This window comes from Pipistrellus kuhlii, unplaced genomic scaffold, assembly GCF_014108245.1.
Source record: "Pipistrellus kuhlii isolate mPipKuh1 unplaced genomic scaffold, mPipKuh1.p scaffold_m20_p_13, whole genome shotgun sequence".
Classification (NCBI taxonomy): Eukaryota; Metazoa; Chordata; class Mammalia; order Chiroptera; family Vespertilionidae; genus Pipistrellus; species Pipistrellus kuhlii.
Genome location: NW_023425438.1, coordinates 66,601 through 94,479, shown reverse-complemented (window position 1 = coordinate 94,479; position 27,879 = coordinate 66,601). Strand labels below are relative to the sequence as shown.

The 27,879-nt window shown below is 41.1% G+C and overlaps 1 protein-coding gene across 4 annotated transcripts in view; it reads left to right on the top strand.

Moving 5' to 3' along the window:
• The first annotated feature begins 832 nt into the window (after window positions 1-832).
• Window positions 833-27,879, top strand: part of ROCK2 (Rho associated coiled-coil containing protein kinase 2) — a 73,576-nt gene continuing 46,529 nt past the window's right edge. For 2 of the 4 annotated variants that reach the window (XM_036434628.2, XM_045580470.1), the window contains exon 1: window positions 833-1,460. In XM_036434628.2, coding sequence (XP_036290521.1) covers window positions 1,320-1,460 — 141 coding nt within the window. In that variant the 5' untranslated portion in view covers window positions 833-1,319. The remainder of the gene's footprint in view (window positions 1,461-27,879) is intronic. The other 2 variants (XM_036434630.2, XM_045580471.1) reach the window with 2 other exon arrangements.

Here is a 27,879-nt window from a genome sequence, read left to right as displayed (position 1 = left end):
CTCCCCCCTTCCCCCCCCAAAAAAACAAAAAAACTACCAAGGACCTTGCGAAGGCCTTGCAGAGGGAAAGCATTTTTCTGTGGCCTGTTGTCTGGTGATTAGGGTGTCGGCCCAGGCCGGGAGAGGGATTCCAGGACCGGTGCCCCGGGGCCCCAGGAACCGGGCCAGGCGCTCCCGCCCCGGGACCTGGATTCCACCCGCCGGCCCTCGTCCAGTTTCCGACTCCCACTGCCCGGCCTCCCGCCCTCCGGGGCGCCCTTCCCGGCCCGGGCAGGCCCCTCGCGAGCGCGGGGCGCGGCGGGCGAGGGCAGCGGCCGGCGGGCGCTACGGTTTGGGCGCGGGTGATGCAAGCCCCGCATAGCTGCGCGCTGAGTCAGCGGCGGCGGGCGGGGGGCGCGGCCCCACCCCGCCCCCGCCCCCGCCCCGGGAACCGCGGCTCGGGGCCGGGCCGGGGGGTGGGCGGCCGGCCTCTGAGCCCGCGGGACGCCCGCCTGGGCCGGGTCTGGCGGGAGCGGAGGGAGCGGCCGCCGATCCAACCCCGGGGCGCGCTCCCCCGGCCCGCCCCTCCCCTTCCCTCCCCTCCCCTCCGGGGCCCGGCGGTCCGGGCGGGCGGTGCCCCCACCCCCGGCCGGCTCCCCTCCGGGGCGGAAGGGCGGCTCGGAATGGAGAAACGCTCCCCGGGGGGGACCCGAGGAAACGGAAAAACGGAGGAAAGGGGGCGAGCGGCGGCGGCGGCCCGCGGGCGGGGGCGAGGCGCGCGCGCACGCGCAGGGCGGGGCAGGGCGGCGCGCGCGCGCGCGGCGGGGCGGGGCCAGGGGCGCGCGCCGGCGGCCGGGGCCGAGGGGCTTGTGGGTAGCGGCTGCGCGCGGCCCGGAGACGGGCGCCGCGCGGGAGCGGAGCGGAGCGGAGCGGGCGGCGCGCTGGTGGGACGCAGGCGGCCGCGGTCATGGGCGCGGGCCGGCGGCGGCCGTAGCGGCGGGCGCTGGGCTGCAGCCTCCCGGAGCCGCAGAGGGCGGGGCGCCCGGCTTCCCCGCTCCCGCTCGCGGAGCCTGAGGAGCGAGCGAGCGAGCGGACCGGGCGGCGCGAATCCGGCTGAGGGGCGGGGACGCCGCCGCCCGCTCCCCGCGGCCGGGCCGGGCCGGGCCCCGGGACAGCGCGGGCCCCGGGCCGGCGCTCAGACCCGCAGCCCGGGCCAGAGGCGGCGGCGGCCGGCGGAGCCCCGCCCGGAGCCGCGGGTCGGGGGCGGCGCTAGGCCCTGAGGCGGCCGGGCCGGGCCGGGCCGGGCCGGAGCGCGGGCGGCGGGCGGCGGCGGCGGCGGCATGAGCCGGCCCCCGGCGGCGGGGAGAATGCCCGGCGCCCCCGAGGACGTGCCGGGGGACGGGGCGGCCGCGAGCCGCCAGAGGAAGCTGGAGGCGCTCATCCGGGACCCGCGCTCGCCGATCAACGTGGAGAGCTTGCTGGTAGGTGGCCGGGCCCTCCCCGCGGCGGCTCGGACCCCGTCCTCCCCTCGGTCCACCTCTGGGTGCCCACCCATCCCCGAGGGGAGGCCTCGCCCCGCCCTGCCCCGCTTCCGGCGGCCGGGCCGGGCCCGGTTCCGGGAGGGGAGCCCGGCCCGGACCCCGGAGCTGGTGTCAGACCCGGCGGGCGGCCCCTTCTTTCTGGGACCCGGGGAGGAAACACCCCTGTTCTCCCTCCTCCGCCGTCCCGGCGTGGGGAGGCGGGGTGGAGGGGTCCCTCCTGCACCCCCAGCCCTGCACCCCAGCCAGCCGGCCCGTTTGCAAGGGTGTCACGCGGCGTGGGACGTGGGTGCCGGCGGGGAGAAAGCCGAGGCGCCCCTCGCACCCCCGTTGGGCGCACCCACCCAGCCACCCACCCACCCACCTGGGTGCACGACAAAGAGCTGCCCTCGCTCCCTCCGCCTACCTGCAGTTTTGAAAGTTTGCCTGTTCTCAGCTGCCTTCCAACACCCATAGTTGCAATTTCGTGCACGTTAATGTCTGTGAATTAGATTTCCCGAGGCGATCGCGCCGGAGCCAGAGCCAATCTGGGCTTCAGAGCGGAGCGAATCTCACTGCATCCCCCCCCCCCCCCCTCTCCCCCGATGGCGGCCCGGAGCGCCCGCCGCGGCTCCCGGCGAGGGAAGGTTTCCCAGGTTGGAAATGAAGGAAGGGCTTTCCGGATTGGAAATGCGCTTTGGAAAGCTCGCCCGTCTCTCCTTTCTGTTAGGACGGGCGGCTGTGTCTCCCGGGCGCCTGCATCCGCGTGCCCGCGAGATGTATCTTTGGGGACAGGGTGTGGGTTGTTCTGGGAGGAGAGCGAGCGGGGAAGATGCTCTGCCCGTGACATGGGCTCGGCAGGACCTGGGAGGGGGGGGGGGTGATCCTTAGATTTTTTTGTAAATTTTAAAGAGAGTCTCTCCCGGCTGGGCTGGCAGAAACCCATGACTATACGATGAGAAAAAGGCGTCCCTCCCTTTCCAGGGACTGCCTTTTCTTCAGAAGCAGTTGCTTATTCTTTGAGGTTTCTGGATGGTTTGCAGAGTGACTCAGTGCTGTTGGCCAAAGTGCAGGAACGGGCCGAGGCGCACAGCCGTGTGCAGACCGGGGCCGTGCTCCCGTGGCTGTCAGGGCGCTGACGTCTCCTGCCTCCTCCTGCCGGCTTCTCTGGAGCTGCTGCTGGTGTGCTTGCTGGGGTCGTGACACCCTGCACAGCCTGTAGGCGTCTTCCGTTGGGGGTAGGATTGGCCAGAGCAGAGGCTCTGGGCTTCACTCCCAGCATTTTCACTGTGGTATTTTGCTAGCAAAACTTTGACCTAAGGCCAGAAAGTTCAGTTAAAAATAGTCCAGCAAATCTCAAGTATTCATCAGGTTCAATCCCGGATAGAAATTCTTTACACTTCTTTTTTTGGGGTCTTTAACTGATGCTGATAATTATTAGGATTATTCTGAGCTTGAACCTAAGCTATTTGTACATATAATATACATTCTTTTATTAAAGTGTTTTCTAAATGATCAAAACTAAGGTTGCTTTAAATGAAACATTACACATGCTCAGGAGACAGTTTGGTCCATTCATTTGATGGCCAGTAATCAACATATACAGCCAACACACTGCACACTTTGGTTAAGGTGACACAGTACTGGCATGAGAGTTGACATCAGACTTTGTCATTTCTGTTTTTAGTTGTTTACAGGGTGGGGCAAAAGCAGGCTGACGGTTGTATGGGAAATAATACTATAATTAATAAATAATACCTAATACAAGAATAAACTGTTTTATGTACTCATAATGTAAACCTTTTTTATGCCCCGCCCTGTATGATTTCCTCACATAGAGATAGCCATTGGTTAAGCTAACATTTTGCTATAAATTTGTGTCTAAAAAAATTAAAATGTAAAGAAGGTAAAATTACATGTGCTTTGTCACTTTTTTAAAATACTTAATAAATAGTAGAAACTTTCACGTAGTCAAATTTATCAGTCTTCTCATCATAGAGTGATTTCTGACTTAGATGTCATGCTTAGGGCATTCTCCATGACCAAGATCAGTACTATAATGGTTTGTTTGTTTAATGTGTTTTTATTGATTTTAGAGAGGAAGGAAGGGGAGGGTAGGAGGTACTGCCCCTGATGGGGAATAGAACCTAAGACCTTTCAGTGCACCGGAAACACTTTGGAGCTATGCTCCAACCAACGCTGGCCAGGGCTGGTGGGAAGTATGAAGTAGGGGTACAGAAATTTTATCAGAAGATTTGACTAAGTATTAGCATTTCCAAAATATCAATTAGGAACCTCTGTTTATAATTGTGTTCTTGCCATAAAAATTCCTATTTGGAGAGTGGTGTTGGGGGTGGGGAGAGAAAGAGTAATGACTATGGGTTTGGTCTCCGTTGGGGCCTCTCTGAGTTTCTTCAGGAAATACTACTCTACGCTATATTTAAAATCCGATTCTGTGCTGACATTAAAAAACACATATGAGCTGTTAGTGATAAGGGTTACTGGTGAAGAGAATGTAAATAACTCAGAGCCATTTTATTATAGCTTTTGGGGAAAAACAAAGTGACAGTTCCCATCAGTAGGTTAGCTTATATGAAGCTTAATATTTAAATTGACGTGAAATCATGTTGGCATTTGGGAATCTACTAAAACTGTCCCTTCTTATTTTATCCTTTTTGGAATTCATTCTCTTGTCCTTTCATCTGTACTCTCTCGCTCCCCTCTTTAAAATGTGATTAAGTTATAGAGACGTATTTGTGAATCCTGCAGTTGATTGTCCCAAATGACCCTCACTTATTTTGGGGAAAGCATTTGGGTCACAATGGTTAGCATTTATCTTCACACGTGTGTTTGTGTGACAAAATGGAAATATTGTTATTGGCTCATTGTTGATAATCTTTTGGGGAATGTTTCTAAGTCCAAGAGTGTTACATGGTTTGTTGGTTCATTTTGGTAAGATGTGGGTTGTTCAGGTATCTGAGAGCTTTACAGTTGTTTCTTATAGTTAATTAATCACTTAGTATTCAATGTCTAATTTCCTTTATTATTTTAAAGAGATTAGAGACTCGGAACTAATTTCTAACAATTCATTATTGGCCGTAGAAATGAATAGCAGAGCCTCCTCCCGAATGCTTTATGTAGATGGAAACAGGAAGCAGGGCTGGCTTCATCTTAATGAGCTGGTGATTGTGATGAGGAATGCTTAACATACTAAGTGTTGTCTTATGTACATACTTCTTGTTTGTTTGTTTTTAGTTCATTTAATGGATTGAATACGGGCTCTTTTAGGAGATGGGTCTTTTTTTGTCTTCCTATTGTTCTAAATATTTGTTGAATGAACTAACAATTCTTTTTTAAGTAACAGGAATTACCTGTGAAATATATCCCTACTTGAAGAAATATTAAGATACTTCCCAAATAAACATTTTGATCTATGTTCATTTATTTCTTACCTGTAGGAAGACAAATAAGTAACATCTGTATATGCAGAGAGGGTAGGTTTGGGTGGTAGATTTAATTGGAAGTCAAGCAGGAAAAGCAAATTGTGATTTGGATATTTTCTGGATTGTGCTGAAACAGTTTGTCTTGGAAAGGATGTAAGCTAATTTTATTTAGTTAGTGGACTGTATAGCCTTTATTGTTTATAATGTGTCATCTGTTTCCTCCTCTCCTAACTTTCCTTCTGATTAAACATACCCAGTTCTTTATATGATGTCTGTGTTGAAACCATACTTCATGAATAAGAGCAGATGAAATGTTAGTGATGTATTCACAGGATGAAAATTTTTTAAAGTGGCATAGTAGCTGTTATTAATAATAACACAGTATTTCAAAATAAAACCAACCCCAAAGGACATGAGAGATTTTGATCAGAAGTCAAAAGTATTATTATAAGCCAATATGAATGAACTGTTTTGAAAATGTATCATATATTATCAAATATTGTAGTTGGTTTTGTTTTAACCCTCACCTGAGGATTTGTTTTATTATTTTAGAGAGAGAGGAAGGAAGAGGGAGGGGAGAGGGGGAAAAGAAGAAGGGAGGGAAGGGAGTGAGCGAGAGGGAGACGGAGTGAGAAATATCAGTGTGAGAGAGAACATCGGTGTAAGAGAAAGACATCCTTGGCCAGGGCACTAGCAGCCTTATTCATTTAAAATGCAGTGGTGGCAAAAGTAGGCTTTTATGAGTCATCTGAGCAGTAACGGAAATTTTAGGACATAATTCCTTTATTTATTTTTTTTAATATATTTTATTGATTTTGTACAGAGAGGAAGGGAGAGAGATACAGAGTTAGAAACATCGATGAGAGAGAGTCATCGATCAGCTGCCTCTTGCACACCCCCTACCGGGGATATGCCCGCAACCAAGGTACATGCCCTTGACCAGAATCGAACCCGGGACCTTTCAGTCCCCAAGCCGACGCTCTATCCACTGAGCCAAACTGGTCCCGGCTAGGACATAATTCCTTTAAAATTTAAGATGCCTAAATGTATTTAAAGACAATTAAAAACATTTTTGGTTGTAGTGATATTTATTTTTCTAAAACAAAAATGCACTAGAACAGTTGTCATGAACTTTGAGGCCTGCAAGATCTAGTGAAATGTGTTTTTGTATGTGAAACCTCCGCAAAAGTATTTAAAGTATTAAATGTCTAAATATTAGTACGATTTTGAAAAACGTTTCACTACTTTATTATAAAGTTACATTTGTGGCACTTTGGACTTTTATTTATTTTTTATTTTATTTTTTAAAATATATTTTATTGATTTTTTACAGAGAGGAAGAGAGAGGGATAGAGAGTTAAAAACATCAATGAGAGAGACATCTATCAGCTGCCTCCTGCACACCCCCCACTGGGGATGTGCCTGCAACCAAGGTCCATGCCCTTGACCAGAATCGAACCTGGGACCTTTCAGTCCGCAGGCTGACGCTCTGTCCACTGAGCCAAACCGGTTTCGGCACTTTGGACTTTTATACAATTGAAAATATATAGCCATATTTTATTGTGTCAAATAGTGAGTTAAATTCAGGTTGAAGGTGAATGGTTAAAAATGACTAGTTTGCCTTTGTTGAAAGAATCAAGATTTAAAATTTTTTTCTTTGTGTGAACCATTAGATTTCATCAAGTGCTAACAGGTCATACAATCAGCATCTATGGGAATTAGTACAGATTAGAGGAAAAATATGTTAAGATAATGTTTTTCTTTCAAGGAAATGAGATACGTAGTCAGAAACTGGGAAAAGAGAGAATGCAAAATACAAAGTTAGTGTTAATAACAATATTGCAAATTTAGAAACATTTGTTTGAATATTCAGAGTTGCTTTTAAATATCTAAAACAGGGACTTTGAATTTTTGAATTTTGGCTTCTTAATGACTATATTTCTTAAAATATAATCACTGAGATAATGTGCAAATGAAATAATGCTGAACTTTTCTCTGAACGTTAGATGCATACTATGATCCTATATTGCATTCAGTAGGAAACATTTTTTTTGTCTTACATTCAAAAAAGTTAATCGTAAAGGCACTCTAATTGAGTAAATGCATTGAAAAAGTTTTCCTATTGGATTGAAATAAAAAAATACTGTGTGTGTGTGTGTGTGTGTGTGTTTAAAAACGTAATTTAATACCAATGCAGTTTATATTCTGGCTCTTTTTAAGTTAAGATTTTTAAAAGTCTATATCTGCTAATCTAGTAATTTAGGCAGTGATTCCCAAACCTTGGTATATTTAGGTCTCAACTGGAGATCTTTGAGAAATATCAAAGACTGGCTTTCACCCCCAGACATTCTAATATAATTGCTATGGGATGGACCTGGGGATTAGGAGTTTTAAGAGTTTCACAGGTGATTCTCAAGTGCATGGAGGTGTGGGAACCACTGAGCTGAGGGGTGCAGTATTGTAATTCAGAGATTGGTGGTGGGGTGTCCCAGATGTATCTGAGGAAAGGAGAACACTCATTTTTCCCTCCTCTATTTTTGTGGTGCACTGAGGCTTGGATGAAGCCAGAATCACCCTGAGGATGCATGGTGGAAATGGTGTCAGATCTTGTGATTCAGATGGTCTGTGGGGCCAGGAATTTGCATTTAAACAAGCATCTCAGATGATTCTGATGCAGTAATCCACAGGTCACAGTTTGGGAAACACTGTAGGTGTTGTTTCTTTGTTGTACTGACTGACTGAGAAAACCAAAAGCAAATATTACTTGAGATCTCTTTGGCACACAGAATTGTATATGTGGAAAAGAACTGTATATGGAGAGAGGCAGGATTTTCTGAACTATCAAGGGTCGTTACATTTTATATCTTCTTTTAGTGCTCAGTAGGAATCAGACCAAGGCTCTTTTTCTTATTTTAGAAGAAAATTTAACTTGCCAAGCTTTTATGAAAAGGGAATCAGACAAAGATATACATCAAATAGAAATGAAAAAACTTTTATTGTGGTAAAATACAATATACACTTCAGTATAGAAATGTTATTACATTTTATCCTTCTATGAAAAATATAGTCTGCAGAGACTTATTGGCCTGGAAATATATAATTTTGTTGTTTCACATTTAATAAATGGTGATGGGAAAATAGTGACAGTTTGTTTAATCATTGACAGTTGATATAGTTTAGAAAAGCACTGTCTTTCAGAGCATAGCATCTAAAGCAGGATGGTATATGTATACATGTTATTGTGCCTGTTTTTAAAAAATAATAAAATAATTCAAAAATTATTTTGTGGTGTCTTTAAAAGCAAGCAAAAAACGTCAAGTCTTCAAAAATCCTTATATTAAACTATTTTGAAATTTTTTCAAAGCAGCTTTTAAGCTTTTGGTTACATTACATAATCATTAACATGCTACCATTTAGATTTCTTAACAAATGTATTCTCTGCAATTTTTTTTTTCACATTTAAAATTAAGAGATGACCAAACAACTTATAGGCAATAAAGTATTCATATTTTTTATCTTCTAAAGTATTTGTGTGTCAGATTTCCTGTACTTCGGCCATCTTAATTTTGGTGGGTAAGGGGTATACACATATTTTAGAAATTTGAAAATTAAAATGTACATTTAATTCTTGTGATAATAGTTATGAGTTGTAATTTTTGTATTTTTAAATATTTAATATATTTACCAACTCACTTTTTGAAGAGCTTATTTAGTGGCTAATAAAATTGAATATACTGTGGCAAATCAATATTTATGACATAGTAAGAGGATCTTTATAGATTTGTGACAGTTTATCTTTTTAAATGTATCAATTTTTTAAAAATTATTGCTGAATAGAAAAGTAACTAAAATGTGAAACATTTGAAACTAGGTGGCCTTTCTTTCAATGACTTAATAAACTTTTGCAGTTATCTTTAGAAGACTGTTACATATTGCTAACATTTCATTAGAAGTGCTTTTCTGATTTAGAAACATTTTACAATCTGATTAGAATCCCTATTCCATAACACTTCAGTGACAAGATGTGCCAGTATCCTATCTAATAAAGAGGGAGTATGCAAATTGACCATCATGCCGTGACAAAGATGGAGTCCCCCAGTCCTTTCAGCCCCATCAGGGGCGAGTGGGGAGCAGCAGGCGCATGGTGGGGCTGGACCTGCCCTCAACCCCCCAGCTGCTCAGGCTGGCCCACGGCGCAGGCAAGCCTCTGATGGCGGCTGCCCCACCACTCAGGCCGCCTAAGGCTCTGGTAATCAGGGCTGGCCGAGGCTTGAGCTGCCGGCAGTGGGGATGTCGCCTTCCCCTGATTGTTGGTCGCCTCCTGGACTGTGAGAGGGGGCAGGCGCCTCCCCCACCCCCACTCCAGTGCATGAATTTTCATGCCTGGGTCCTCTAGTTTAAAAATATTTGACAAAATGCAATTTAATCTTGATACTTCATGATTTGTGATGGCATGTCCATATTAAAATATTCTAAGGCATTATTTCTGACTATAGCTTACATGGGATATATAATTTATGATTGCAGCATTTAAAATTCGAGTATATGTTTTGTTAATGTTTTATTTATTTATTAAATTATTATGTGTACATATTTTAACATTGCCCTCCCCCCTTGTTAATGTTATATTTAAGCTAAAGAAAAATTTAGTCATAAAAGAAAGATGATACACTATAAAAGAATGAGAAAACTCACTGAAAGGGTTTGTTGGTAGTTCTAAAACACAATTTCTGCTGTAACTGGTTTGGCTCAGTGGATGGAGCGTTGGTATGCGGACTGAGGGGTCCCGGGTTCGATTCCGGTCTGGGGCATGTACATTGGTTGTGGGCACATCCCCGATGGGGGGTTGCAGGAGGCAACTGGTCGATGTTTCTCATCGATGTTTCTAGCTCTGTATCCCTCTCCCTTCCTCTCTGTAAAAAGTCAGTAAAATATATTTAAAAAGAAAAAACAAAACACAATTTCTTCTGCAACCATATATTTTTGTAAATAGGGGGAAGCTGTAATATTACAAATTGAAGACATTGTTGAAAACAGATTTGTTTTCTATATATGAGACATTTCTATAATAGGAGAACAACGGATGATACAAATAAAAACTAAATTTAGAACTAATAAAAGGAAACTCTAGTACAAAATTAGCTTATGAAATTTCCTTTAGAGGAAAGTCATAATGTAAAACACTGAATAAATTTTTTAAAAGTTGATGACTAATTTTTTTTGGGGGGGGGGATTGGGAAGAGGTGATTGTTACAAGTTTCAGCATAGGGAAGTTTTGTTTTTCAAGATGATGTGGTGAATTTAACTTCCTACGGTACTTGTAAAACAGCATACACTGCATATGCTTGTAAGTGCCTTTGAAAAGGCACCTGCAGACAGAATCAAGCTTCTGGTGTTACCTATTTTTTCCTCAGAGAGGTGGCATGATGCTTGGCACATAGTTGACGTTTTTATGTTTTAGTTCACTGAGAATAATTAGTTGCATTGGGTGAATATTGGTTTACATTCTTTTTTTTTTTTTTTTTTTGGATTATTCTGTTACATTCCAAATGTTACTTCTTCCCAGCTAAAGTTTATTCTTTTTTTTTTTTTTTATATACATTTTTATTGATTTCAGAGAGGAAGGGAGAGGGAGAAATAGAAACATCAATGATGAGAGAATCATTGACTGGCTGTCTCCAGCACGCCCCCCACTGTCCAGAATTGAACCACAGGCCAACACTCTATCCACTGAGCCAAACCAGCTAGAGCAAAGTTTATTCTTTTTGAGTAGTCATAATTTTGAAAAATCAAAACAGAACCTGGTATTCTTATTAATATAAAGTTTTAGCAATTCTAATCTTATCTGATAAAAGAGCAATTTGCAAGTTGACCATACCTCTACTATATCTACCAGCCACTCACAAGCCAATCAGAGCGAGTATGCAAATTAACCCATATCCAAGATGGCTGTGGCCACAGAGAGCAGGAGGGAGGCTTGGGTTTCTCTGGCAATGGAAGAAGCCAAGCTTTCCGCCTGCCCTGGTCGGCTTAGGCCTCCACTCCAGGCTACAAAGTTTCAGTTATAGAAGGTAAACACATCCAAACAGGAATGGCGGCAGATAGGGAGCAAGCAGGAGGCTTGCTCCATTCCAGGCTACAAGGTTTCAATTGTAGAAGGTAAATAAATTCCAGATACCAGGGCCTCTGCTTGGGTTGGGGTGGGGGGGAGGGAGAGGGGAGAGGAGAGAAAGGGGGTGCAAACCACCACAGCTGGCCTGCAAACCACCACACCCCTCGCCCAGGCTGCCCCATGCCCCAAGGGAACCCCCACCCTGATCTGGGACACCCTTCAGGGCAAACCAGCTGGCCCCCACCCATGCTCCACACCTCTATCCTGTCTAATAAAGGAGTAATATGACCATCACTCCAACACATAAGATGGCTGCCCCCATGTGGTCAAAGATCCTGCCCCCATACGGACACAAGATGGCCACCACAAGATGACCAGCAGGGGAGGGCAGTTGTGGGTGATCAGGCAAGCAAAGGAGGGCAGTTGGAAGGCGATATACCCTTCAGGGGAGGGCAGTTAGGGGTGACCAGGCTGGCAGAGGAGAGAAGTTGGGGGCAAACAGGCTGGCAGGGGAGCAGTTAGGCATCAATCAGGCTGGCATGGGAGTGGTTAGGGGATCATCAGGCTGGCAGGCAGAAGTGGTTAGGGGCAATCAGGAAGGCAGGCAGATGAGCAGCTGGGAGCCAGCAGTCCTGGATTGTGAGAGGGATGTCCGACTGCCCGGTGGGATCAGGCCTAAACAGGCAGTTGGATATCCCTCTAGAGGTCCCAGATTGGAGAGAGCGCAGGCTGGGCTGAGGGATACTCTCCCCCCCCAAGTGCACGAATTTTGTGCACCGGGCCTCTAGTGTATAAATATAAGGAGAAGTCACAAAGAACTTTTAAACCTTTTCATTATTCACTTGCAAAAATGTTAATCATCATGTTTCATATAAGGCTTGAAGGAACACTTGGGTTGTATCAACTGTTCTTATCTATGGCTGAATTAAGCAACTTTTGCCCTACATTTAGTAAGAAAGGAAAGTTTGGAACAACTATGAAGAAAAGTTTGGAAGATACAAACTGCTTATGTTACACTGTCTTACCTCTGATACAGATTTGGTCCTTAGGCATACCAGGGCAATTGTAGTTTTATCATGTAGAAAAATATATACAAATATCATATGTGGTATGATGGATCTACATTGATGGCCTTTGCAGTAATCAGTAATTTTAGATTTCTTGGATCGTGTAATTTTAAAGCTGATTTTAGAGTTTAGGATCTGGTAACAGAGCTGGATCTTAGGTCTGTTGCCAACCATTTAATATCCTCATGGGATTAGACTTTGTACTCTATAGGCTAATGAAAACTGGATAGTACCAGTATAATTAAAATGACTATGGGGAGAAGCCCATTGGTAGCCACTGTTAGTGATACACACTTTTCCTGTTGTGGCGTTTATGAGTTAAGAAATGCATCTTATCTACTATTTTTAAAAAATGTAGTTCAGTGGTTTTTAGAATAGAGACATCAGTGGAGACTACTTTCTCTTTTGTGGTTTGTCTATGCTTACATGCCTATCTCTCTGTCTCCTTCATTAGAGATAACGGAAGGCGTTGGGTTTTTTTGAAAGACCCTTAGGATCAGGAGAAAATAGCAGGGCACCGTCTTGGTGGGCTTATGGCTTGTGAATGATGGGCCTTGGGGGAAAGGGGCTGTTTCAGAGATGTGAACAGAGAGTGAGCAGGACCAGGGGAGAGGCAGACATCCATTGGCTTAGAACTGAACACCATGCATCTTTGCTTTTGTCTCCATCTGGAATGATCTCTCTTCTCTGCTTTGTCAGCTTACAAAAAACAAACTTCCTGCTTTAAGTTACAAAAGTAATACATGCCTATTTAAAAAATTAAAAGTTACAGAAATGTACATAACATGTAAGTTCTTTTCTCAGCCCTCTCTCCATGTCCATCTTTGGCGACAAGCACTTTGTAATCTGTAGTGTACCACTTTCCCTTTTCTGTATAACAACGTAATGATACACTCATTTTCATTGCATATAAAAAATAATATCTGTAGGCTGTTTTTTTAAATACCAAAATGCAAATATACCATATCTATTGTATTTGTTTTTTGTATGTGTATCTGCTTTTTAAATTTGTTTTTGAGGTTGTCCAGTTAGACATTATAATTTACCTAGTTGTTTTTAAGGGCTGTGGAGTGTTCCATTATCTGGACTTACCATAATATAACAATATTGATTGGCATTCAATTTGTTTTTGTTTTTTTGTTATAAACATTGCTGCAGTGAACATGTAAATATTTTTGTGCATATGTCTGAATATTGTATTATGATTATTTACTTACTGTGGGCCTGGTATACAAATTTGTGCATGGGTGGGGTCCCTTGGCCAGGCTGGCAATCGGGGCTGATGGGGGCTGTTCCGTCTTGCCCAGTCCCAATCGGGGCTGGCTGGCTGTGGGGAGGGGCCATGGGAGGTTGGCTGTGGAAGCACACTGACCACCAGGGGGCAGCTCCTGTGTTGAGCATCTGCGCCCTGGTGGTCAGTGCACATCATAATGACCAGTTAACTGGTCACTTAGGGTTTTACATATAAATATATATATATATATATAAAAGCTAGTGGCCCAGTGCATGAAATTTGTGCACTGGGTGGGGGGTGGGGTCCCTCAGCCCAGCCTGCACCGTCTCATAATCTGGGACTGCCAGCCTGATCACTCCCAACTGCCCTCCCCTTCTGGCCTGATGGCCCCTAACTGCCTCTGCCTCGGCACTGCCACCATGGCTTTGTCCGGAAGGACTCCCGGAAGGTCTCTGGTCTAATTAGCATATTAACCTTATATTAGTCCAGATAGAGACCTGGTGCACGCATGGGGGCCGGCTGGTCTGCCCTGAAGCGGGTCACGGCCGTCCTGGGAAAGGGGCTGAGGGCCATTTGCAGGCTGGCCATGCCCCCATGTGGGTGAAGGTCCCATAGAGCAGCGTTTTTCAACCGCTGTGCCGCGAGATGTTGCCTGGTGTGCCGTAGGTGCAGACAAGACAAGAATTTTATAATTTTTCACTATTTTGTTTACTTAATATTTCATAATAAAGTAATTATAAAATACTTTCTTTGTGTTTATTTGATTCCTATTCAAGAGAATTACTTTATATATAGTCAATATAGGCACAGAGTTAAATTTTTTAACATTTTCTAATGGTGGTGTGCCTCGTGATTTTTTTCATGAAACAAGTGTGCCTTTGCCCAAAAAAGGTTGAAAAACACTGCCGTAGAGGGTGTGGCCGGTCTAGGAAAGGGGCTGAGGCTGTTTTCAGGGTTGGGGGTCTTTGCTGGGGAGTGTGGCTGCCTGGATGAGGGGCTAAGGGCCGTTTGCAGGCTGGCCAAGTCCCCACCTTTGGAAGGTCTCCCAGTCTAATTAGCATATTAGTCTTTTATCAGTATAGATTTATTATTACAGATACTCTAGAGGGAGTCCTCTAGGGTTGTGAACATGCAGTATTCACTTTTTAAAACTTCTACATCTCAGTCTATTGGCAACATGGGGCCTAAACCTCCTAGGTTTTAGGGTAATGGGACTTACTACTTTAAATATTATTTCTTCCCCCCCCCCCCCCCCAGTTTTATTGAGATATAATGAATATATAGCATTATGTAAGTATAAGGTCCACAACATAATGACTTGCTGCAAAATGGTTGCCACAATAATTTTAGGTAATATCATCTCATGTAGTTATGTAGTAGTCATCTTTTAAAATATATATATACATTTAATTGATTTTATACAGAGAGGAAGGGAGAGGGATAGAGAGTTAGAAACACTGATGAGAGAGAAACATAGATTAGCTGTCTCCTGCATACTCCCCTACTGGGGATGTGCCCGCAACCCAGGTACATGCCCTTGACTGGAATCGAACCTGGGACCTTTCAGTCTGCAGGCTGACGCTCTATCCACTGAGCCAAACCAGTTAGGGCTGTAGTAAGTCATCTTTATATCTCTTCCCAGTATCTAGCACAGAACCTATAACACTTAGTATGGGTTTAGGAAACTTGATCAAGTAGTTAGTCCGATTTCCAGTTGGATGTCCATATGTAGTTTGTTGCCTCCTTTTTTGGGGAGGGAGAAGGTTGGCTCTTAACTTAATGGTGGTAGTTCTAGTTCTATTCTTTCAATTTACAAATGAGGAATCAAGTCTAAAGGAGGAATGTCTTATTTAGTTATGAGATGTTTTTATTTCTTTGCCACACCATACGAGGCGTTACAAAACATAGCGAAGTTCCAAACTGGGTCACTTAGGGTCAAGAACAAATGTTGTTTCTACAATTTTAGATAGATGGTGAGCATTTTTTAGTTCTTACAGACTAGGGTTAACAAATGAGGCTTTTGCTGGGTGGCCTTAGCATGTAGACTTAAGCCAGCACAATCCATTCAGACTTCATTGGGCTCCTTCCAAAGAGGTGTGAGTCTTCTAATCCTAACGGCCCAGGCCCTGGCTGACTCCTGAGAGGGCTGCTCTTTCTCCCAGGGAACTCTGGAAACCTGTCGACTAGCCACTTCCCGGGAAGTGACCTCACCAAATCTCATTGCATTGTTGCCTTTTCCTGCCCAGGATACAAGCCCTTAAGTTAACCGGGGAGTTCCCTTTTTAATTCCGCAGCGTACAACGGGCGCATACTCTTTCACTAGGACGTGTCAGTACGTCATGCCCAGTGGACGTAATTTTATATTATCATTTTTTAAATTTATACTTAATCAAAATAAATGAAATATATATCTTTTCATTTATTTATATATAAAGCACAAAGGGAAATACAAAATTACAAATAGAAAAGAATACCAACAAAAAATAGAAACATCGAATTAAAAAATTATAAATTTTACCAACAATTATAAAGATTACAAAAAATATTTTTTATTTCTATACACAATAAAAAATATAAGTTAATTACAGAACAATAAACAAAAGCACACAAAATAGAAATATTGAGTTTAAAAAATTGAAATATAGATGTAAAAATTAAAAACTCAACTTCTGTGTGATATATTTTAAAACAATTGTTGATACATAGTGCTACCTTACAATCCGACACCAGTATGTAGATTCTTTCCTCACACCTTTTTTGTAGCAAACTTGGCATTTCCTGGATTTAGTTTTTCCTATATCATTTATTCTGGAAAATGCCTTTCAATTAAGCGTGATGGTTTAGATGTAGAGCTGCTTGTTGATTTCTTTGGGTGGGTTTTCACTATGTTGTTATCTACCAATTTCTCTATACACTATCAAAAAGTGTAATCGATCCAAATGACCTTTATCTTTTTTGTATATAATATATGCATTGAAGAAACACATATCAATTAATCGTAGAAAAAATTATTTTATAAAATTTTTTTACCCTATTACGGGCAGCCGTGTAGGCCACCATAACTCCATCTCCCAAATCTACGCCACCCATATTCTTGTTATAATCCAGGACAACATTCGGTTTTTCTTGCCTTCTTCCTCTCTTTTCAATCATTGTCTTTTCGTCATTATGAATAGAACTGAGCATCAATATGTCTTTTTTATTCCTCCATTTTAAAACCATAAGTTTGTCTTTGATTCTTACATATGTTCATTTTTCTGTAATATTTTTGTTTTTATTTCACTTGGGGTTCCGACTCTGTTTATCCTCATTGTTCCAACAATGTCTGTATTGTTTTGACACAAGAGTTCAGCCAAATCAATTGACATATAGAAATTATCTAAGTAAATCCTATACCCTTTATTCAGTAAGTCATGTGTTAACTCCAAAACCATTCTTGTTGATTGTTTTTCTTGTGGGTAGTTCGAACCATAATTTGTGTCCTTGCCTGTGTATAAAATTATTTTTTGTACGTATCCAGATTGGCTTTCACTCAAAATAAACAACTTCATTCCAAATCTAGCTCTTTTTGTAGATATATATTGTTTCCAAGATAAATTCCCTTTCCATAATAAAAGAGATTCATCTATGTATATTTCTCGTTCACATACATAAAAACTTTTAAACTTTTCTGACAAATTATTGATGATTGGATCAATTTGATATGTTTTTCTATTATATAAAGGTTGGAGATATAAAAAATATAAGTAAATAACATATAATACGAAAATAGGTAGGTAAGTGTGTACCCGTCACTGCTCACCCAGAACACGTCCACCACTCTCAATAGCGAAATTATACTGATTCCCTCCGTGTCTTAAGACATATATGGATGACTAATACCTTTGTTGTTCGGAAATATACATCCCGCCCGTTTCAGGGCGCAATATATATTTCAAGGACGTATTCATACGTCCCACCCGTACCCGATATTGTTTACGTTTGACGTATTTATACGTCCCACTCAGTTAACAGGTTAATGCTCCTCTCATCTTACTCTTGTTCCCCACCTATTCTTCCCCTTTTCCAAACATCTCTCACCCTGTTCTGAGGCTAACATAATTATATCTTCTCTTTCCTGAATGTTACTTTATTTTTGCTTAAATGACACCTACCTTTCTCCTGAGGGGAAGCCTCTGTAGTGGCACTTGGGCCTTCTTTTCCCCTCTGCAGACCTATCTCAGGCAGGAAAGGGTACGAGGGGGCTTCTATCTTACTGTGCACCGTGGTGCCTGTGCTAGTAAACCTTCCTGTTAACATTCCTGTGGAATCTCCGGTAGTTGAAATATACATGTCTTGCTCGTTGAAGACACGGGCTTCTTTCTGGCAGTGTGTGTTTCTTTCTATTCAAGGTTATGCCACCATTCCCAGTGAATTCATTGTTTATGTTAACAGAGTACCTAGGACCTTGGCTTCACAGTCTTCTCGTCTCTGGTGGTTTTTATCTGCACGTAATTCATTTACTTCCATGAAGCTACTCGGATCTCACCCCAAATCATCTTTACCTTTGAGATTATTAAACATTCTGCTCCTGTCACTATTCTTTTTTCTGAACCTATTCATTGAGATATGTAGTTCTTTGTTTGATACCTCTGTCCAACAAATGCTTCCTGTGTAAATAGGCAAGAATTCCTTGTCCATCACTTCCTACCTCTTGCCAGACTTCTCTAGGCACTGGCTGACTCCTGAAAGTTTTCTTACCCTATTTAATTTCTATCGTATGCATCCAGCAAAATCTAGATTTGGATCAGTTTGTCTCGCTGGCCTACATAAGAGGTGTTTGTTGGGTACTAATGGAGAGAAAGCACACAAGTACTCCCCAGATTAGTGGTGCTTCAAACTCATGGTCTTCAGTTCTTGCAGGAGCTGAAAGAATTTATACAATGCTCTATATATCCATTATTTCTATTGGGGCTATTTTAAACATTCTTTTCTTTCTTTAAACTTCAGAAATAAAGTATTCTCCACAGATGGTATTTCTACTTCATGAGAAAATAGAAGCCATCAAAAAGAGATCCCTTAAATTTCCTGTTACTTGACTCACCAGTTTATTATCTCTTCTGTACCATTTGTTCTTCCTTTTCCTTCTGTTTCAGTGGATGAGATCCCATATTTTTGTCTCAAGCTGATTCTCCAACTATGCTTTGTCTGTTTGTCTTTCATCTTTCCCTTAATTCTGATTCTTTCTCATCTTGCTGAACTTGTTCAAAGGCCTCATCTAAAACAAACAAAAACCAATAACCAAATTACCCCAGAAAGAAATATCAATTCTTTCTAGCTTCAGCTCAGTCCCCTTATCAGCAAAAATATAACAAGAATCATATGTTGTATATAATAGACACGTAATGATTACAACCTGGTACCTTATTCAGGTTGCAATCTGATTGCTGCATTTCAGATACTCAGCAGTTGTGCTATTTCTGTGTTGTCCAATATGGTAGCTCCTAGTTACATGTGACTATTGAGCATTTGAAGTCAAAAGGCTAGTGCAACTGAAAAACTAAACTTATTTTATCGTAATTATTTTAATTATCTTAGCTACGTGTAGCTAACAGCTACAATATTGGGCAGAGGTATATTTTGATATATTCTGAAACAGCTCTCTTTTTTAAAAAATTTACTGGAATACAACTACCCTCAACTGGTAACAGTCAAACTTAAAAAGTTGGAAAAGTGGATAAGTACTGTAAAAGCAGAGAGGAAAAAAAATACAACATATATTCAATATCAAAGGTTGGTGAGAAGGGAGGCAGTAGATATGTTTTAAAGCTCAAGAAAATTCAGAATTTATATAACAATTGTATACATAATATTACGAGGTTTAAATTATTTTCCTTGTTAAATTTATATCTATACATTGTCACTAAATAAAAAAAAGCATGCTAATTTATAAAATAATAAAAGTAGCATAGTGAACACGTGACCAACTGGGAATGGCAAATTCTTCCTTAGTATTTAATTTCCTGTGCTCCAAAAAAAAGGGAAAGACTCGACAAACTAAAAGGTTACACAAACAAGGACTTATTCTCAATGGTTCTGGCATCTGTCTCTCCCACCAGTGAATTTCTCTTTCCAGGTATGCAATCAGTCCTCATTTCACTTATGAGATAACAGGTAAAACAGGTTCTAAAACACCCAGGCTTTAAAATTATTTTGCCATTACTGAGTATAAAAATTAAATTCTTCCAAGAGGAATTTTTTATGTGATTTTGTGTGATTATGTACTTTAATTCTTGGTACTATTATGCTTCTAGGGTGTGATGTTTGTCCTGTGACTGGAGTTATGTCATTACAAAACAGTAAGAGTAGGCTAAACAAAATAATAAGAATAACCTCCCAAAATACATAAAAATTTCTTAATGCATTAAGAGATTTAGAATTGACTCGAAGAATCAAGCTCATTTCCTCAGATCCTCAGCACAAGTTAAAACTAATCATACCTAGTATGGTCAGCATCCACCTATGAACCAGGAAGTCAACTGCTCCATTCCTTGTCAGGTCACATGCCTGGATGAAGGTTCATCCCATTGGGGGGCGTGTAGGAGGCAGCCAATCTCCGATTCTCTCAGCATTGATGTTTCTGTCTCTCCTTTTCCTTCTTCTCTGAAATCAATAAAAAACTAATTATACCTAAAACTAAATCTCCATTGATGAAGGACGCTATCACAGTTAAAAGACTTAAGCAAAGGCTAGGTTGAAGTCTTCAGTATAACCATCATCGATGGTTGTGTTGACCATGAGCCTAGGGTTAATGGTGGTTTTCAACTTGGCAGATTTATAAGTTTAACTTCTCATTCTTCTTATTAATGAGCACACAAAAATAAGTGCCCTGAATCAATTAATTTAGTCACCTGTATAGAGCACTCTCTAAATAAAGAGATTAATTTATCAATCAGAAGGTATCTCAAGAATAAAGATTTAAAACAAAGGCATTAGAAAACTCATGGCTCAGTGAGAAAAGTGTGTGATTTGGAGTTAGAAAGACTTGAAATGGAATATGAACTCTACCACCACTACTGCTTACATAACTTCTTAACCTCAATAGGGTCAGTAAACAGAGAAAATATTACAACATTGCAGGATTGTTGCAAAAAAGGCATGCTAGATTTATAAATGTTTGCTTATAGAAATTTCTTTTAAGGTAATATTGCCTGACATTTTGGTTACAATTATGTAAGAAAGGAAGGTCAATTGTATTATCTGGTGGCATAGGAGAAAAAAGCATTTATAAAATGAGATGCTGCTGTTTGGCCACTTCATATGTAGAAACCATAAGATCATTCTGCATACTTTTGGATTATACTTCTTTCTTAAATATGACCTATTTAGTATGTTTTCAACACATTACTTGAGATCATTGTGGTTATCTTTAATTACATTCTCAGCAGTTTTTCAAGGAAATGGGGTAGTAAAATATGAGACCTCAATTATATGTTCCTTGGTTTACACCACCGACTTTATTTGAATTACTTTATCCTTTTTTCCTGGAGAAAATTTGCTTTCTCTGTGTATCAGTATTTTTCAGTTAAGTCTGATACAGTTAATTCTTATTTGTCAGCATTTGGATTGTACTTCTCACATGCTGTTGATAGATATTTTCTTGTTTTATTAGCTGGCTGTAGTGTTACCGTTTTGCTTTCTACTGGAAATAGGTTTGTACTAAGTTCTTTGGAGCCAGGGACATTAGCTCATTCATTTATGCTGGAGACATATTTGTTGGCCTGATGTCCCAGAGCCATCAATTAACGGTAGAGTTCTTTTTACCTGTTTCAATATTCCCTTGCTATGATTGGAAAGTGAACTTACTTTGTAATTGAGCCTTAAGTCCTTTGTGTTCCAAGTACTTTGTGTACATGGTCACTTAATAAATATTTATTTAGCAATTACCGCATGCCAGGCCCTGGTTCCAGCCCTGGATTTTAGACCCTGGGAATGTAGCAGTGAACAAAAATTCCCTGCCATCAGTTTACATTTTAAAGGGGAGCTGGAGAATAATAATAATAATAATAAAGTTAACTTATGTAAGATGATGATTTATGGTAAAGAGGAAAAAAAAGAAAAAAGAAAGCTATGACTCTAAAGGGGTTCACAGTTAAGATATTAAGTTATTCCTGAAAAGGTGACTTAAGTAAAGACATGGAGGAAGTAGGAGTGCTAGCTATACAGATCCATAGATGTGAGCATTTCAGACAGAAGGAAGTAGTAAATTAAAAGGCCCTGAATTAGGAACATACCTTGACGTGATTTAAAAACAAACAAGCAAAACCCAACTTTTCATTGGAAAGTTTTTTTAAAATTCTGTATATACTTTGCTTAAAGACCTCATTCACGTTTTGTCAAAAATATCTAATCCAGGATCATGCATTGCATCCATTTCTTTAATCTTCAGTTGTTCATGCTGTTCACAATTTTGAAGCCACTCATTTTGTAGAATATCCCTTACTTTGGGTTTGTTTAATGTTGCTTGATGATTAGGCCCAAAATAATGTGGTTTGGGCTTCAGTTTCACAGAAGTGATACGCTTTTAATGAATCCTACTTGGTGGCATATAGTTTACTTCATTAGGTAGTGTTAACTTCGATTACTTAATTAAAGGTGATGTCTACGAAGTGTCTATTATTCCTCCTCTTTCTTTGTAATTAATAAGTATTTTTGTGGGGGGTTACTTTGAGACTATGTAAAATTGTTTTTCTATTCATACTTTTACCCACTAGTTTAAGTATCCATTGATATTTTTCAACTAAATTAATTTTTACCAAGATGGTTGACAAATGGTGATATTTTGACTCATTATTCCTTCTACATTTATTGACATTTTATTGTAAGAAAGAGAATTAATTAACAAATTCATTTACATCAGGAATTCTTGTTTTATTCAGTGTATTATATTCCATTACTATCATTATTTATTTTAATACTCAAATTGTCCCAAATTTGCCACTGAGAGACCTTTCAAGCTGGCTTGTATTTGTATGTCCTTTTGACATGTTGCCATCAACCTTTGTGTACGTCTTTACTTTTTAAGAAAACTTTTATCTTGAAATAATTATAAGTTCATAGGAAGTTGCAAAAACAATACAGAATAGTCCTGTGTACCCTTCCCCCAATTTCTCCCAATGTTATATCTTACTTAAGTACATAATCAAAATCAGGATATTGGCATTGATGCACTGTATATGTGTAGTTCTATGTCTTTTTATCTCCCATGCACCTCCTTAACTTTGGGCACAAGATGCTATAGGTTTTCCTGTTCAGTTCTGGAATTGGCTTTTCTCCAAGGAGCCCTAATTTCTCTTAGTGGTTTAAAAACAAACAAGCAAAACCCAACCACAATCTGGGTGCTAAGTGGGTTCACTGTTGTTGGAGTGTCTCTGTACTTAGACCCACACAGGAACCTACACCTAAATATCTATATCTTTATATATTTAAACCATAAATTTAGACTGATACCTCCAATTTCAGGCCAACACCATGTGTTCATCGTAGCTCCACCCACCCATATTTGTACTTCTCCCAGTAGAAAGAGCTGGCATCAGTTACTAATTTGCTCATTTCCTCCATTATAGCCAGCTCCCAGCCCCATAGAACTGTGATGCTGCTCAGATGTCTCTTCTTGGAAGGCTGCTACTGAGTTACCTTCCTACTCCGTTCCCACTTACTCCTTGTGTAGGCCTGCTGTTGAGATTTTAAAACATTTGGAAGGCCAGTGTAGTTAGAGCAAAATGAATGAGAAAGTAATAGGGGATGGAGGTTGAGAGTTAAGTGGGTAAGGGCTGATCTTTAAGAGCCTCCTAGGTTATAGCTGGGGATTTCTGCTTTACTCTCAATGGTGTGAAAGTCATTGGAGGTTTTGAACAGAGGAGTGCCAGGATCATCCCTGTGCTTTGAAAACAATCTGAAGGGGAAAGGAAGGGCAAGCTGCAAGTAGGGAGACATGGTAGTAGGCTTTTGCAGTAATTCAAGTAAAATGATGACGTCGTGAACTAGGATGGTGGTAGCGAGGGCAGTGAAAGCTGGTGGAGTTCTGAATTTATTTTGAAGAGAATGCTCGCAGGATTTGTAGGTGCTTGGATTTAAGTTCCTGAGGGAGAGAAAAAGTCAAGGTTGATCCTAGAAATGTTGGCCTGAGTGTTTGGAAGGATGAAATTGCCAGTACTGAAATGTGGAAGACTGAAGGATGAAGTGGTTACAGTGGAAATGGGTAGGGAACAGTTTTGGACATCAGCATTTGAAATATTTATTAGACATTGAGATAAGCTGGATGGCACATGGGCAAGTGGAGATGAGGGTCTAGAATTCAGGATTTTAGGTATCTGGGATAGAGATAATGAATTTGGAAGCCATCAGCACTTAGAGACAAGGTAGGATTTCTTATGGAATGAGTGGATTTGAAAGAGAAGAGGCCCAAGGATCGAGGAGAAAACCAGCAAAGACTGGAAGATGGCAAATCATGTGAATGCATTGTCATCAAAGTCTACTGAAGAAAGATTTTCAAGAACTAGATAGTGTAGGATTGATTGTTCAAATATGTTTATAGGTCAAGTAAAATGTGGACCAAGAAATAATAATTGGTTTTGTAATGTGGAGGTAAGTCATTGGTAGACTTGAGAAGAACAGTTTAGATAGTTTGGTTATGGATATGGTGGTGGGGAAGGGGGAAAACTGATAGCAGTTAGTTCTAATGAGATAGGAGGAGAAAAAAGCTAAAAACAGTATAGATAATCTCTTTCAAGGAATTTCCCTATGAAGGGGAAGGGAGAAATGATATGTAAGCTGTATGGGAGGTAGAATCAAAGGATTTTATTTTTTGAAGGGTAAGAAAAATAACATGCCAATGACAGTAATCATGTAGAGAGAGAGAATAAGAGATGAGGTGATGATGGATGGCTATGGTGGGGGAACAGAATTGCTGTAGTGTTGTCTTTTAATAGGCAGGAGGGGAGGGGAGGTTCAGTGTAGAGATTGAGACATTGCTTGTGGCTAGTACTAAAATATAATAGGAAGAAAGAAAGTAGAATATATGGATACAGATGCAGGGATTTAGACAGATTTGGTGATGAGAACTTGTACATGTTCTTAATGAGATAAGAAGTCAGGACTATAGCTGAGAATGAGATTAGGAGAGGAGATTTTTGATATTTGAGGAGAATGGGAGAAAAAATGGGCCAGGTAAGTAGTCTAGGATTGGCAGCCAGCTAAGGGTCACTTGAACATGGTTCTGTGCTTTTCTTACGTCAGATTTAGCTCTAGGAGGTTCAAATACTGAGTAGAAATAGAAAGATAATTTAACCAGTGATGTGCTTTTTCAGAAGAGTTTGATTAAGTGAGAAGAACAAAAGAGTAAGTGCAGAGCAGCGATTATTATGATATACTGGAATCTAAGTGTACAAAGAGTAAAGCAGCCGGACTTGACTGGTGGTTTACTTTACAGCCAGACGTTTACTGTGGCTCAGTGGTTGAGTGTCGACCCAGGAACCAAGAGGTCACTGGTTCATTTCCTGGTCAGGACACATACCCTCGTTGTCAGGGCACATGCCCAGGTTGCGGGCTCCATCTCTAGTAACGAATGTGCAGGAGGCGGCCAATGGATGTTTCTCTCTCTCTATTCTTCTCCTTTCCTCTCTAAAATCAATAAAAACATTTTTTAAAAAAAAGAACATAGGAGGGAATGGTAAAAGACTGCAAAATGATAAGGTTTGGATTGAAAGTTCCTGGTGAGTCAAGAGATTGTTGGAGCCAAAACCGGTTTGGCTCAGTAGATAGAGTGTTGGCTTGGGGACTAAAAGGGCCCAGGTTTAATTCCAGTCAAGGGCATGTACTTTGGTTGCAGACACATCCCCAGTAGGGGTGTGCAGGAGGCAGCTGATTGATGTTTCTAACTCTATCCCTCTCCTTTCCTCCTGTAAAAAAAAATTCAATAAAATATATGTAAAAAAAAAAGTGATAGTTGGAGTTGAAGTATTAATGAGAGTGAGCTGCAAAGATAAGAAGGTGATTATCAATGAGTAGAATGTTCAAAATTGACATTATGCAGGTTGGACCACAGGAGTGAGTGTCCATAATATTAAATATTAAGATATCACTGTTCTTTGCATCTTACAAATCATATGTTCCCCCTTCTTTCTCCAGAGTTCTCAAATAAATGTTGCTCCTGCCCAAAACTTGAATCTTCATTGCGATCTTTATAGGAATTTAAAATAGGCTGTTTCAGTAGAGATAAAGAGAGCTGTAAATTTTACATGAAATATTTTTAAAGTATTAATTTATTAAGGTGTGTTCTCTAATACCTTAGATCTTGTCCACTTAGATTTTACTGTATTTTTCAAGATTTTTAGGTTGTTTTGAATTTTTGCTATTGTAAATAATGTTCCTCAAAATGCTTATGTGTTGTATGCAATCTCCCAGATTTCAATTGGCTGAAATAAAATTTCAAGCTATATAAAACTGAAGTAAGATTGAAAAGAGTTTTAAAAATTGGTTACAATCTAAGTACATTTATAACAAAAGGAGGTAGCAACTAGTACTTTTCAGACTTACCTTTATTTCATTTGGCTTCATAAACAGTACTTGATTAGTTGCCAGACTAGCACTCTGGTAAAGATATTGAGACTAAAAACTTAAGAAGTAAAATAGTTTTCTTTATGGAACACATTAAATTAGTGAGGAAATGGTTTTTGGCCTCATCTGCTAGTATCAAAGATGTGCTGATAGATTTAGATGTACAAGTTAAATTTAAAACCCCTTTAAACTCTACATCTCTTTAATTACTTAATCCTTAAATGCAAAGTTTGCATTTAGGTAATATTGAAAATAATGGAAATAATAATAACCAAAATTTATTGAGTGATTGATCTTATTTTAGGGACTTTTTGTAGAAAAACCTGAAACTTAACTTCATAACTTGGGGAACATGATTTTCTACAATTAGGTTGTTGGTGGATGGAAATCATATGGGCAGACTTCTAGTTATAAAGTGAAAGAGAAGGTTCTGTTGGTTTAATTATCTGAACAATTGACTGGAAACTGGTTTGGAGGACTTTTTTTGTCATGGAGTGGAAATGTAACCAAGTTGTTTTGCCTTCTCTAAACAAAGCACAAGAAGACAAAACTTTATCTGTTTATTTTACTTTCAAATTAAAAAAATAACTGAAACAGCTCTGTTGTCAAAGGGCTTCCTCCCTCCCCACACACAAAGAGATAATAAGCAAATGTTGGCATCATCCTTTCTTACTAATAGACTTTGCAGTTAAAGCCAATTTTCTTTTTATTTTTTAACCCCTCTTTGGCTCCAAAATTTTCCTTTTAAGTAATCCAGTCTTCCCTGGAGTGCCTCTTTGATGGAGCACAATATAAAAAGCCCTTGCCACCAATGAACTTAGAATATTGATGTTGAAACCCTTGGCTTAATTAAAAGATGCCGGTGAACTATGTCATTATTGTAATATCAAAATACTGAGGTCATGTAATTTTATTAATATTAATTCTTATAATAATAGCTTATGTCTTATCTATTTAAATTTTTCTTCCTTTGGAGATTAATGGAGGCATAGAAGAATGCTTTTCACCTGAAAGCACCTTTCTTTGATTTGAAAATTAAATTCAGAGTATAAATATGGATATAGTCTTCCTATCTAATAAAGAGGGAAGATGCTAATTGATCCTCACATTGTTGCAAAGATGGTGGCACCCACAACCAATAAAGAGGGAGTATGCTAATTGACTGCCCTGCCCTCAAAGATGGCGGCACCAACAGCCAAAAATGAGGGGATATATTAATTGACTGCCCACCCTCAAAGATGGCAGTGCTCAGTCGCCGCAGCCCCCAGCCTCCCAGGGCCGGCCTGAGGTGCAGGCAAGCCTCGGAGAGCAGCCGCCCAGGCGCACCTGGGCTCAAGTAACCAGGGCTGGCCGAAGCTTGCGCTGCCAGCAGTGGTAGCAGCAGAGGTGTGATGGGCGTTTCTTTCTCCTGATTACCAGGTTGCCTTCTGTCCCTGTGAGAGGGGGCAGGCGAGCTGAAGGGCCCCCTCCCCTCCAGTGCATGCATTTTCATGCACTGGGCCTCTACTCTAAAAACATAAGTGTTTTGGATTTTACATTTTAAACTTTTTAAAATATCAAAATTTATGAAGTATAACTGAATGGTAAAATATACTGTGTGCATTCCTAGCTGGATTGGCTCAGTGGATAGTGTCAGCCGACGGACAGAAGGGTCCCAGGTTCGATTCCGGTCAAGAGCACATGCCAGGGTTGTGGGCTCCAGTAGGGGACTTGCAGGAGGCAACCTATTCATGATTCTCTCTCATCATTGTTGTTTATATATCTCTCTCCTTCTTTCTTCATCTCTGAAATCAATTAAAATATACATAGTATATGCAATTCTTCTAAAATTAGTAAATTAAAGACCCAAGTTACCTTTCTAAGTTTTGCATGGGAGTTTTCCCCTACTAATATCCCTAAAAGGTCTCTTTATTGCTGTTTTCCCCCCTGC